The sequence below is a fragment of the Ambystoma mexicanum genome, chromosome 6p (genome assembly GCF_040938575.1).
Source record: "Ambystoma mexicanum isolate Mex_15411 chromosome 6p, UKY_AmexF1_1, whole genome shotgun sequence".
Classification (NCBI taxonomy): domain Eukaryota; kingdom Metazoa; phylum Chordata; class Amphibia; order Caudata; family Ambystomatidae; genus Ambystoma; species Ambystoma mexicanum.
The window spans coordinates 153,992,063-154,005,874 of NC_090935.1; the positions used below are offsets into that span (position 1 = coordinate 153,992,063).

The 13,812-nt window shown below is 49.6% G+C and overlaps 1 protein-coding gene across 1 annotated transcript in view; it reads left to right on the forward strand.

Annotated features, from left to right (window-relative positions):
* Positions 1-13,812, forward strand: part of DCAF12 (DDB1 and CUL4 associated factor 12) — a 402,526-nt gene that overhangs the window by 74,369 nt on the left and 314,345 nt on the right. The window contains exon 3 of the mRNA XM_069626849.1: positions 472-678. Within this exon, the coding sequence (XP_069482950.1) occupies positions 472-678 (207 nt within the window). The remainder of the gene's footprint in view (positions 1-471; positions 679-13,812) is intronic.

The window sequence follows — 13,812 nt, forward strand, 5'->3', positions numbered from 1 at the left end:
TAATAGGCGCATTACAAATAACCAATAAATAAATGAAATGGAATACATTTCTCTAACTATGTATTTTTTGGACAGCGCTTTGGCAGAATCTGTCCTGGGGTCTGTCAAGGAGAGGCAGAACCAATGTTGTCAAATCATTAAAAAGCCACCTATGTCGAAGGTCAAAACCAACAACCTTTCATAACTTTTCTCTAATAGTAAGTGCTTGAAATTGCTTAGGCTAAATAGTGGGTGTTTCCCAGAATAATTTCATAGCCACTGCTTATGTACATAATTTAACTCTGGGGGTAAATACTTTGATAAAGGGCTGCAGAAAGGCTGGTGTGATGTATACATTTGAATGGGTGATGTATCTTTTTTTTATAGCTCACTCTTAAGCTCTGTTTTTATACCTCTGTATTTAGTCTAGGATGTTTGCGATAAATTCTGTTATGCGAATATGGTGTGTAAACCTCTTGTGTTCTCTTTCAGTTGTTTGTTGTGGATGTGCTGACCGGTCAAATTACCAGGATCCCAATTTTGAAAGATCGCCAACCTACCATTTTAAACCATCAGGGCTGCGGTATTCATGCTATTGAACTAAATCCATCAAAAACGTTGCTAGCTACAGGAGGTGACAACCCAAACAGCCTTGCCATTTATCGACTGCCAACACTTGATCCTGTTTGTGTAGGAGATGTGAGTAGTTTTATTTTTAAAATGTTTGTTTTCCTCATTATGTCCCATAATAACCTAGGGATCAACATACGACTCAAGACAGATTGTAACTGTTTCTCTTTATTGGGGGTTACAACTGCTGTTGGTAGAGAGTATGGTTGGGTTGTCTAAACAAAAGTTCAGGTAAAGGACAAACCTAAATTGTGAGGATTGAGCTTCCAAAGGAGTAAGTTTCTGAGTTTGGCATGATCTCTAGTCTAGGGACATATTGTTCTGTGTAAGTCCGTCAACTCTGGTGTTTCAAATGCTGGGGGATACCTCCTTCTTGGCTGGTGGTGGTCAGCCTCCTTCTAGGCTGCTTGTAAATCATTGGGTTGCGTTGATATTTTTGTTCTCCTACCAGGCACCACCGACCTGGCGCCTTTAAGTTATCTGATGGGTGTCTGACTCCTAAAAATGGTTGGGCACAAGGGTTCCATTTAGTTTATCCTCCAATACAGGGCTTTCATCTCCTCCATCAAGTATTGGTGCTAATCTCAAATTGCTAACCCTTGGCCCTTTGGGTTGTTTCTGGACTGCCATCATGGCTGACTGGCTCTACCACCTCTTCAGCAGTCTCCAGGATTGGGTATGCCTGATTTCTCTTAGCCTCTTTGGATTTGTATTGGGTGCTTGTCTGGTATCATGCCCTCAACCAATGTGAAACAGCTAATTCTTGGAAGCCTGCCAGGAGGCCTGGGGCTTCACAGAGCAAAGCCAGAAGAGGGCCACAACATTTAGGAGACATGCAGAATCGCTATGGCAGCTGCCTGACTCCTCCATGGTACCTGTGGGGGTCGACTGTATTGCCAAATTTAGATCTGCGCATGGTTTTCTTCGTGGAACCTGTGGGGTTGGGCTTTCAATATTTTACGCTGTTGCTTTATGGACTATGCTTTTAAATCCCACAGACCTCTTTTCACTTACGTGCTGTTTTTGGTGGGTTGGGGCGTTGTAAATTGTCAAGTCGGCTGAAAATAAAAAAACTGTTGTTCCCTGGATAATGTGTTGCTCCTTCCTTGTATTATGCCACTTATTTGTTGTTTCACACTTCAGTCACATTTAATATTGTTGAAATTCCAGTGTGAGTATGTGCTTTGAGTCACATCATCAGGATTGTTATACAGTAATGCATTCATTCAATTTTAAATTTCTTATTTTTCTTTAAAATAGTGTATTACAGATCATTGGCTCAATGTACGTTTTTTGTTTGTTTGCTGTGCTCGTAAAGAAGAGTACATTCTCCAGCATGGGGTCTTACATGGATTCACATGCTGTGAATATTCCCAGTCGTCAGGCTGGGAATCCTTTGTAAAATAAAGCAGTTTAGCTTTAAGCTAAAAACTGTATTATCGCTTGAATATCCTATTGCTGTCATTTTGGGTTATACTGCCCCATCGAATGACATTCATCCTCCTTAGCTCCACTCCTTCAGATTTTTACCACACGTTTTCGTGTTGGGAGTCCTCGAGTTTCGCTCCTTGTTTTCTTGAGTATTTTGCCCATTTTTATATAGTTTTTCTTCGAGTCCGTTGTGTCTTGTCGGCAGCGGGGATCTGTTGCCAGTCTCGATCCCACCTTCCGCAAACCCAGTTTTGGGCCTAGTACGCGTGCCCTCTGGGAGGTCGAGAAGAAGAGCCTCTTCAAGGCCTGTTTCAGATGCAGTCAGAAGAATGTCTTCGAGGACTGCCCCCAAAAGTGTATTTACTGCCACGATGTGGAGGGATGCCTCATCTGCCAGTCGTTCTCCTCTAAGACGAGGAAGGATTGCCATTGGCAGCTGGTGTCATGACTGGAAGAAGGTAAGGCCTCTGTGCACAGTTATGCCTCTGCCAGGGCTAGCAGGCCCAAAGAGCGTACTCGCTCTGGAAAGAGGTTGAGATTCTTTGAGGATGCTTCCAAGGGGAAGGTACCTAAAAAAGGTGAAGTCTTTGCACGCTCCCCACTTCCTCGTTGACTAGCACCGCAGCAGTGGATCGATGACAGGGCACGGAGGGAACCCTGTCTTCGGAAGGCCGCAGATTGTCCACAGCGTCAACCCTGTCCTCGAAGCAGTGTTAGTAGTTGCCCAAGATGGTGCCCAAGTACAGATGAGTTTGAGGACTACATCCCTGCAGATGGTGAGCCACCAGATGTAGATCTACTATCTAGGCACTCTCCCCGGATAAAGGGATAAAGTGGGATCTTTCCAGGCGATGATCTCACCGGAGGCCAAGCCTTTTAACCTGGTTACAGAGGAAAAGGGGAGACATTCCCTTTCCAGCACTGTGAATCTTCCAGAAAGGCTGTGTCTCAGTCCCACTTTTAGGAGGACGGGCTGGTGGTGATGCAAAAACCTTGTCCTGCGCCTACTAAAAAGGAGCGGCTGGAGAAGAAATATAGGGTCCTGGACACAGCTCCTAAATGCCTGAGAGGCCCTCCGATGTCGGACTCTGTGGTCAGGGCTGCTGCGAGGAAGAGGTTGTCTAATCCATCACCCGTTTGCTCAGTTCCTCCTGACTTGGAGGAAAGGTAGCCAGATCCGGCTGGAAAGTGCATAACCACCACTGCAGCGTCTACAGACACGGCTGACAACGCCCTAGCCATCTTTTGCGCGCTGCAACAGAGAACTGGTACAGGTTGGGACCCATTCTCAATTTCCAATTCCAGTCAAGAAAGCAGAGCACATAGCCATCTTTCAGGAGCAGCGGGTGGGGGGGAGGGGGCGGTTGTGGAGTACTGGCATCCGACCGTGCGATCAGTCGCGCCTGACATTGCCGACTCCGGTTTCCGGCAGATGGGCAACAGTGTCGCCCTATGCCATCAAGGTTGGTTCAGGGCCACAAACTTTAGTCAGGACGTCCAAGCCAAAGTGGTCGACATGCCTTTCGATGGGGATAACCTTTTCAGCAAGGCAGTGGACCTGTCACTTCTCGCCATCAAGACGGACACACAGACGACACGCTCTCGGAACGCTGCAATAAAGGAGGCAGATCTTTCGCTCCCAGAAAGGAAAGGTTTCACAAACTTTGAAGGCGCTCAGCCCTTCCTACCACCAGCTCCCTCGCTCCACTACCCGGGAGGTGCATGGAGGCCGTTCCAAGGACTATAGGAGAGCCAACCAGCATCGTCGTCTGCAGTCTACCAGGGCGTAGATGCCGAAGGAAGCCTGACCAGGCTCAGTCTCAGAGCCCCCACTTCAGCACCCCAGTGGGAGGCCGGCTATCTCAGTTTGTCGACATGTGGCGCAACATCTCCACGTACAAATGGGTGCTCGACATCATCGAGCAGGGACACTCTCTGGAATTCCAAGACCCGTGCCCCTGCATTCCACCCGTGATAAGACGAGAACAGCACGGAGCACAACTCAAGGACGTTTAGGCCATGCTGCTAAAAGGGGCAATAGAAGCTTTCTCTCTGTTCCTCTGGTGTTCCACAGTATACTCCAGATACTTTCTGGGTCGCAAGAAGTCAGGCGGGTGAAGGCCCATCCTGAACCTGCGTCATCTCAACAAATGTTTTAGACATTCCGGATGGTCACATTATAGCACATGCTCAGCCAGCTGGAAGAGGGAGATTTCCTGGTGATGCTAGATCTGCAGGATGCATATTTCCACATCCCCATTCACCCAAAACATATGAAGTTCCTAACGTTCGTTGACCAAAGAAGATGTTACCAGTTCAAGGCATTACCCTTCGGCCTCAAATCGGCCCGACGGTGTTCACCAAATGCCTAGCCCCAGTGGTAGCATGGCTGGTCCGATCTCGTTCTTACTCCCAGATGGCGCATCATACAGCAGAGACGGTCCGCACTCTGACATCTCTGGGATTTTCCATAAGCTATCCCAAATCCAGCAAAGTGCTGTCCCAAGACGCTCTGTTCCTGGGGGCACCTCTCAACACAGTCTCGTGCCTGCCGGCCCCATCTGAGAGGGCGTTAAAGTGCCATCCTAGGAAAGGGCCAAAGGCTACCCTCCGTCGAAGTGTATTGACAGTGCAGCCCATCAAATCCCTGTTGGGGATGTTGTCCTTGTGCGTCCATCTAGTCCCTCATTGTGGTCAGCAAATGGGACCTCTTCAGGAGTTCCTGGACACCAGGTGGAAGCAGATCTCCGGCTCCTAGAATGACAGGATAGCCCTCAATCAAGCTTTCCACCAAGCCCTGCAGTGTTAGTCCTTTCGCCCTCACATCTAGCAGGGAGCTCACTTCAGGACCCCAGCACATCAGGAGATGGTCACGACCAACGCTTCACTGGAGCCAACTACAATGCCAGAGGCCTATGGCTCGCAGAGGAGATCACCGTCCTGTAACTATGGGGAGCCTTCTAGGCTCAAGTCTTTCTAGCCTTAGCTCTTGGGAAAGGTGGTCAGGGTCTTCACGGACAACCCGACCACCATGTATTACATCAAGAAGCAGGGCGGAACGAGGTCTCCCGTCCTCTTTGGAGGCACAGAACCTGTGGCGCTGGGGCATTGCTCACCAGATGTTTCTAGTCCTGTTCTTCCTGGCAGGCGTTCAAAACACCATTGCAGACTCTCTCTCAGCAGTGAGATGCGGTCCTGCCACAAGCCTCTCAGATCTTCAGCGACTGGGGATAGCCTCAGATCGACCTGTTTGCGACAGCAGCCAATAGGAGGTGCCAGCGGTTTGCCAGCAGGTATCCTCAGGCAAGGAGTCTGGGGGACGCCTTCTCATTCCTGTGGGAAGGCCTGTTCCTTTACGCCTTCCTGCCAATTCCGCTGCTCTTACGTGTGATCAACACACTCGAATTATCCCACTGCTAAATGATACTCATTGCACCGGCGTGGCCCCGAGAGATCTGGTACCCGGACCTTCTTCACCTGTCGGTGGTTCTGCCCATCAAGCTGCCTTCTCTGCTAAACCTGCTATCCAGAGGAGGAGCATTCCTGCAGCACAACCCAGCGTTCCTGAGCCGGTCTGCCGTTGGAATGCAAGACGATTTTAGCGAAGACCAGGGTTTCGTCTACACTTGCATGCTACAGTGCATCTGTGCTGCAACTTCTGCCTTACCTACCTACTCATTCACTGCAGGCAGCCGACGCGAGGTAAGAAAGCCCATCCGGGCCCTGCACACCTCTATTGGTGGCAACTAGGCCCCCAGACCCCCGGCGCATCCCTCTCCCACCCCGCACCCTCTTCCGGATTCCCGCTCCCCTCCCGCCTCCCAACCCGCCCATCCCCGCTCTGATTGGGCCGTGAGCCCTGGCCCAAAGGGTCTAGCGACCCTCCTCGCGCCGGCCCCTGCATTCACTGCAGGCAGCCGACGCGAGGTAAGAAAGCCCATCCGGGCCCTGCACACCTCTATTGGTGACAACTAGGCCCCCAGACCCCCGGCGCATCCCTCTCCCACCCCGCACCCTCTTCCGGATTCCCGCTCCCCTCCCGCCTCCCAACCCGCCCATCCCCACTCTGATTGGGCCGTGAGCCCTGGCCCAAAGGGTCTAGCGACCCTCCTCGCGCCGGCCCCTGCATTCACTGCAGGCAGCCGACGCGAGGTAAGAAAGCCCATCCGGGCCCTGCACACCTCTATTGGTGGCAACTAGGCCCCCAGACCCGCGGCGCATCCCTCTCCCACCCCGCACCCTCTTCCGGATTCCCGCTCCCCTCCCGCCTCCCAACCCGCCCATCCCCGCTCTGATTGGGCCGTGAGCCCTGGCCCAAAGGGTCTAGCGACCCTCCTCGCGCCGGCCCCTGCATTCACTGCAGGCAGCCGACGCGAGGTAAGAAAGCCCATCCGGGCCCTGCACACCTCTATTGGTGGCAACTAGGCCCCCAGACCCCCGGCGCATCCCTCTCCCACCCCGCACCCTCTTCCGGATTCCCGCTCCCCTCCCGCCTCCCAACCCGCCCATCCCCGCTCTGATTGGGCCGTGAGCCCTGGCCCAAAGGGTCTAGCGACCCTCCTCGCGCCGGCCCCTGCATTCACTGCAGGCAGCCGACGCGAGGTAAGAAAGCCCATCCGGGCCCTGCACACCTCTATTGGTGGCAACTAGGCCCCCAGACCCCCGGCGCATCCCTCTCCCACCCCGCACCCTCTTCCGGATTCCCGCTCCCCTCCCGCCTCCCAACCCGCCCATCCCTGCTCTGATTGGGCCGTGAGCCCTGGCCCAAAGGGTCTAGCGACCCTCCTCGCACCGGCCCCTGCATTCACTGCAGGCAGCCGACGCGAGGTAAGAAAGCCCATCCGGGCCCTGCCCACCTCTATTGGTGGCAACTAGGCCCCCAGACCCCCGTCGCATCCCTCTCCCACCCCGCACCCTCTTCCGGATACCCGCCCATCCCCGCTCTGATTGGGCCGTGAGCCCTGGCCCAAAGGGTCTAGCGACCCTCCTCGCGCCGGCCCCTGCATTCACTGCAGGCAGCCGACGCGAGGTAAGAAAGCCCATCCGGGCCCTGCACACCTCTATTGGTGGCAACTAGGCCCCCAGACCCCCGGCGCATCCCTCTCCCACCCCGCACCCTCTTCCGGATTCCCGCTCCCCTCCCGCCTCCCAACCCGCCCATCCCCGCTCTGATTGGGCCGTGAGCCCTGGCCCAAAAGGTCTAGCGACCCTCCTCGCGCCGGTCCCTGCATTCACTGCAGGCAGCCGACGCGAGGTAAGAAAGCCCATCCGGGCCCTGCACACCTCTATTGGTGACAACTAGGCCCCCAGACCCCCGGCGCATCCCTCTCCCACCCCGCACCCTCTTCCGGATTCCCGCTCCCCTCCCGCCTCCCAACCCGCCCATCCCCACTCTGATTGGGCCGTGAGCCCTTCATCACTGGTCCTCCCAAGGCAGCCCTCTGCCCGGCAGCCCCAGCGGCTAAGGGCCCCATGTCCAAGGGCGGCTCCAACAGAGGCGGCTCCAGGAAGTGTCAGCAGGTGTCCGCAGGGGACGCCAAGGAAGCCAGCAACCAACAGACACCACCAAAACCGTGAGTGTGGAATGGGTAGGGGAGTAGAGCAATCACTCCACTCCAGAAAGCCCACGCCACTCTATCTTACCACCAAATAACATAGATTGCCATAATGTTAGCATGTCCACTCCTAGACAGAATTTGTGAAAGTTAGCATGTCCACTCCTAGACGGAATTGTGAAAGTTAGCATGTCCACTCTAGAACTGTGAAAGTTAGCATGTCCACTCCTAGACGGAATTGTGAAAGTTAGCATGTCCACTCCTAGACGGAATTGTGAAAGTTGGCATGTCCACTTCTAGACGGAATTGTGAAAGTTAGCATGTCCACTCCTATACGGAATTGTGAAAGTTAGCATGTCCACTCCTAGACGGAATTGTGAAAGTTAGCATGTCCACTCTAGAACTGTGCAAGTTAGCATGTCCACTCCTAGACGGAATTATGAAAGTTAGCATGTCCACTCTAATACTGTGAAAGTTGGCATGTCCACTCCTAGACGGAATTGTGAAAGTTAGCATGTCCACTCCTAGACGGAATTATGAAAGTTAGCATGTCCACTCTAGAACTGTGAAAGTTAGCATGTCCACTCTAGAACTGTGAAAGTTAGCATGTCCACTCTAGAACTGTGAAAGTTAGCATGTCCACTCCTAGACGGAATTGTGAAAGTTAGGATGTCCACTCTAGAACTGTGAAAGTTAGCATGTCCACTCCTAGACGGAATTTGTGAAAGTTAGCATGTCCACTCTAGAACTGTGAAAGTTAGCATGTCCACTCTAGAACTGTGAAAGTTAGCATGTCCACTCCTAGACGGAATTGTGAAAGTTAGCATGTCCACTCCAAAACTGTGAAAGTTGGCATGTCCACTCCTTGGCGGAATTGTGAAAGTTAGCATGTAAAAGTTGCATTTAGAAAGTGTGCCCTACAGCCTCTCCGTCAAGCTTAGAAATGTGCCCAATAGCCTCTCTGGTAAATTGAATTTAGATGTGTGCCCAAGATCCTCTGTGAAAGATGCATTTAGAAATGAGCCCAATAGCCACTCTATGAAAATTGCATTCAGTAGTGTGCCCAATAGACACTCTGGAAAGCCGCATTTAGAAATGAACCCAATAGACACTCTGGAAAGTTCCATTAGAAGTGTTCCCAATAACCACTCTGTGAAAGTTGCTTTCAGAAGTGTGCCCAACAACCCCTCTGTGAAATTTAGAGGTGTACCCATTAGCCGCAATGAGTTACATTTAGAGGTGTGCCCAATAGCCTCCCTGGTAAATTGAATTTAGAAATGTTCCTAATAGCCTCGCTGGAAAACTGAATTTGGAAGTATCCCCAATAGCCTCGCTGGAAAATGAAGTTAATAGTGCGCCCAGTAGCCTCTCTGTGGAAAATTGAATTTAGATATGGGCCCAATATCCTCTGTGAAAGCTGCATCTAGAAGTGTGCCCATTAGCCACACTGTGAAAGCTGCATTTAGAAGTGCTACCAATAGCATCCGTGAAAGTTGATTATAGAAGTGTATCCAATAGACACCCTGGAAAGTCTCAAGTAGAAGTTTGCCCAATAACCTCTCTGGAAAATTGAACTTAGAAATGTAGCCCAGTAGACGCTCTGTGAAAATTTGCATTTAGAAGTGTACCCAATAGCCTCCGCGAGTGTTACACTTAGAAGTGTGCCTAGTAGCCTCGCTGATAAACTGAATTTAGAAACGTTCCCAATAGCCTCTGTATGGAAAATTATACTTAGAAGTTCGCCCGGTAGCCTCTCTGTGAAAGTGATTTTAGAAGTTTGCACATTGAAAGAGCATATAACCATTCTTACCACACCCCACGCTTACTCTCTCCTTTACATCACCACTCAACTAGAACACAGAGATACTATGACACCATTCGGTATAACTGTTCCCATACGAACATCCACCGCTTACTCCACATCATTCTATGTAAACACTGCTGGTCTCACACCCCCAGCCAGGCGTTCTCCTCAGGCCTAACGCAGCCACATCCGTTCCGGATAAATCCTGCCAGAACGAACACATTCTCCTGATCTCTCAACCACCACACCTACCAATAAGAATCAGCTATTACTTTGTGTACCGCACGAGCTGCACACATATCCGGTGCACACACGCACCTTTTGACTCTCCCTACTCTCTCTACTGATCTGAACTTCGGTTCCCAAGGGCGTTCAACCTACCAGCGCCTTCAGACCATACCAATGGTATATAAGGCGCTATATAAGTGCAAAATAACAATAACAATAACAATATTGCTAAGGCTAGCCTTGCCCATGCGTCCATCAAGGTGCATTTAGCCACGATATCCCAGTATACCCAGGCTCCTGGCAAGCTCTCCCTGTGGTCTCAGTGGCTTGTGAAGGAGTTAAAGGACCTCTTCAGAACATTCCCTCCGGTCAAGGCTCTTGTCCTGGTGTGGGAGTTGAATGTGGTCTTGCCCAAACTGATGAGTGTTCATTTTGAGCCGATGCATCAGACATCTTTGAAGTTCCTCTCGTGGAAGACTGTCTTCCTAGTGGCGATCACTTAGGCAAGGCGTGTTGCAGAAATCCAGGCTCTATCCTCTAAGCCTCCATATTTGTCTTTCCACCAATCCAAGGTGGTTCTACGAACTCCTCCGTCCTTTATGCCAAAGGTCCCGTCTGACTTTCATTTAAACAAACCATGGGTAATACCAGTTTTCTTTGGAAACCCTTCTACGCCTACTGAAAGGTCCTTGCATTCACTGGAAGTGTCGTGTGCCCTGAAATTTATGTGGCACGCACTAAAGATTTTCGAAAGACTTCTCAACTTTTCATCTACTTTGAACCTGAAGGGTATGGGAAGGCTCTATAGAAGGCCTCCATTTCTAGCTGGCTCTACAGCTGTATCATGCATTGCAATCAATTGGCCAACACATTGCAGGCTGGCCGAGAGCCCATTCCACCAGAGCCATTGCTTCGACTACTGCGTTCCTCTCTGGTGTTCCCATGTTGGATATCTGCAGGGCTGCTATGTAGAGGTCTACTCACACCTTCATAAGATTTTACTGTGTCGATAGGATTCCAGGGAGGAGTCTTGTGTCGAAAAAGCAATGCTTTGCAACCTGTTTTGCTGAGATGAGTGTGTTCCAGGGGTAAATTCTATTGCTTCAGTTGAGCCTCGCCACCGCCCGTGGTTGTGTATATGTACTGCTGTGTAATCGTATTCATAGCAAATGAATTCACGTAAGACCCCATGCTGGAGAAGGAACAAGTTACTTACGTGTAACTCTTGTTCGCCAGTATGGGTCTTACGTGGATTCACATGCAACGCCTCCCTCCTTCCCCTATGCAGCTCTTTTGGTTCCTACTGCCACTTTACCTGCACGACCAAATCTGAAGGTGGCCACCAGGGGTGGAGCTAAGAAGGACGAATGTTATTGGATAGGGCAATATGACCCAAAATGACAACAATAGGCTATTCAAGCGATTAATCAACACAGCCATATGATTAACAAAAGCCAGCACGTGTTTCGTCAGGGCTCTAATGTGTCTCATAGCATGGCTTTCAGTCATCATGTATAGCTTTAGGATGAGATGCAACTTACCAGTCTCCAATTGGACCATCTTTACCAGTTTTAAGATTGTGTTAATATCATAGGTAGCACACTCGTAATCCTTGTCAGTTTGCTATATTCTTGTTAAATGGAGGATTTACTCTTGTGTTCTGTGAGCTACATGAGTCAACTCCAGTAAGTTGCTTTGCCCATTCTACATACAATGCTAGGGATGGTATGGTGACTCTGGGCGATCCCTATTGTACCACCTCGAGGTTTAGCATTGCATTGGATGCAGTGACTGAAGGCCCAGGGTTTTCAGGGTAGCCTAGACTCTCCTCTGTGACTTTGTCGCATTCCTTGTGGTGATTACACAGCACAACCACAAAAATATAATGTTGAGAGATTTTAGCTACAACCCAAGTAAGTCCTTGTGGACTGTATTTCTCCTACATATCTTCCCCTTTTCCATGCAACATGTCCAAAGCTCTCGATTGCGTAACACGAAATTTGAAAGCTGAGCCTGGGTGCATGTGCAGGACATGCCTGTCCACGTTCCATCCTCACTTGCGCACACACTCAGCACCAACCACCAGTGCTCTTGAGCAGCTTTTATAAAACACATAAGAACCTTATTAGCAGGGATGGAAGACAGAGACTTGTGTAGCAAAGGGTTCTTATGTGGGAAAGGGTACTATGGACCAGTAGCACAGATGTCACTATGGTGAGTAACTTGAACCTATTCTTATTTCCTATACCCTTTTCCCCATACATTTGGGAGCCTTGTAAGCATGGCCATATTACTTAAGGTGACCGTTAATAGTCGAAAGTTCAACTAAAGTGCTTTTTCAAGACTAACTGGCCGAACTGTGGAGCTGCTTTTGAACTAGCCAGCAGCCTTCTTTTTGCAGACTTGCAAATATCTTCCATATGGACCAGGAGTCTGAGACCGAAGCTGATCATCAATTCTTATCGAGAGACTGAGCCACCAACAAAGCGTTCACTTTATATTTTTAGCTGCACTCGATTTTCTCACCACCCATGGCATACTTCGTCCTGCCCAAATTAAAGTTTTATCACAAGTGGAATACGAAATTCCCTTGGAAGGATACATACATACAAAGTGTGTAATAATTGCCTTCCAAGGGATCATGCAGAGGACAAGTATCCAGCGTGCAAAGCGCTTTAAGCCTAAAACAGTTAAAGCACAAAATCGAGCACTGGTTGACCTACGCCATGCAGGCTTAGTTGGCACAGGATGAAACCTCAGGCTCCACCAAGGATATAGAGGTTGAGTGATCGAGTGCCACGGTCGAAGTCTATTTGGGTAGCCACAAAGAAGGTTCCCAAAGAGAAATGCTCACCGTTGGGCCGCAGCTCCGATGGACCAACATCACGCTGGGCTATGGAGAAGACCACATGACTGCTTCCATTCTTAAACCCAAACACAGGCTGAAAGCACTTGCTTTGCGGGGAGCACCAAGAAATCGTAGATGCCGCAGTCCAACTGGTCAAAGACATTCCCCACCACACGTGGTGATAGTTTTAGGAAAAAACACCAAGACACTTCCTATATATAGCAAGAAAAGAGTAAAAAAAAAAAGAAAAAATAGTCAGAAAGGATGGGTTGTCACAAAAGGGCTTTTGCAAAAACACAGTTCCCCCTCTCACACACATAAATAAGCGTCAGCCGCCTTTCCACCATACATCAAAAAATGTTTGCAATTCTTACCGGACGAGGGGTGAATCAGTCATTTTACTCCAAAATTAAACCCTGTTACACAAGCATGCGTGCGATGCAGGTGAATTTGCAGGCACCCTAACCAAGAATGCCACCTTTTTAAAGGATAAGGAAGCACATAATGAAACTCACAAAAGAATTAATTTTGCTGACACAAAGCTATCCAGAAAACAAAAGGGTCAAGTGGATCCACAGTCAGATTCTGATCTCCTGGAAGAAGATCTTCAGGTTCATAATTTGGATCATAATAATCAGGAGGAGGAATTTGAATTGGAGGCAAGGACTTTGAACACCCAGGAGACATCGAGCCACTCGCCACAACCTCCCCTTTAAAGGACCATTACAAATGCACCGAGCTACTTAAAAGGGCAGCTTGTAGGTTGGGGATCAAGGCCCAAGAGTCGGACAACGTGATCACATGGAATTTATATAGGACCTTATCGAAGATAAAAATTGGTGTCACGTTACATACCCCTGACCCTCTCACTGCTCAGAACAGCAGCAGCAAAGGCCATAAACCGATGCATAGAGAATGCATAGAGAAAGTACAAACTTTCTGATGTTTGTTAATCTGTTTAGACTCGCATTCTGTGCATAGTCTGACATCCAGTGGTCACTGCGGAGTATTGCATTTTGTTTTTCGTAGTCGAAAAGGGGACATCGACATAGGCGTGTCTGTATTACTATCCCTATAGTGACGTGTAGTGTACCCAAAAACCCTCACGCATCGAGGTTCCTCAGATTGTTTTTTTCCACCCAGAATACTGTTCGCCTTATGCGGAGCTCGTAAGAGACATTGCCATTACCATTTATTCGACCCTTGGTCATTTTTTGTCAGTTATCGCTAAATCTAAACACCTACAGCCCTCCGACGGCTAAGCTACTTCCCCGCCGAGTCAAAATCTTCGACGGCGATGGTTTCGACAGAGGCGATCATATCGGCGCTGCTGAACA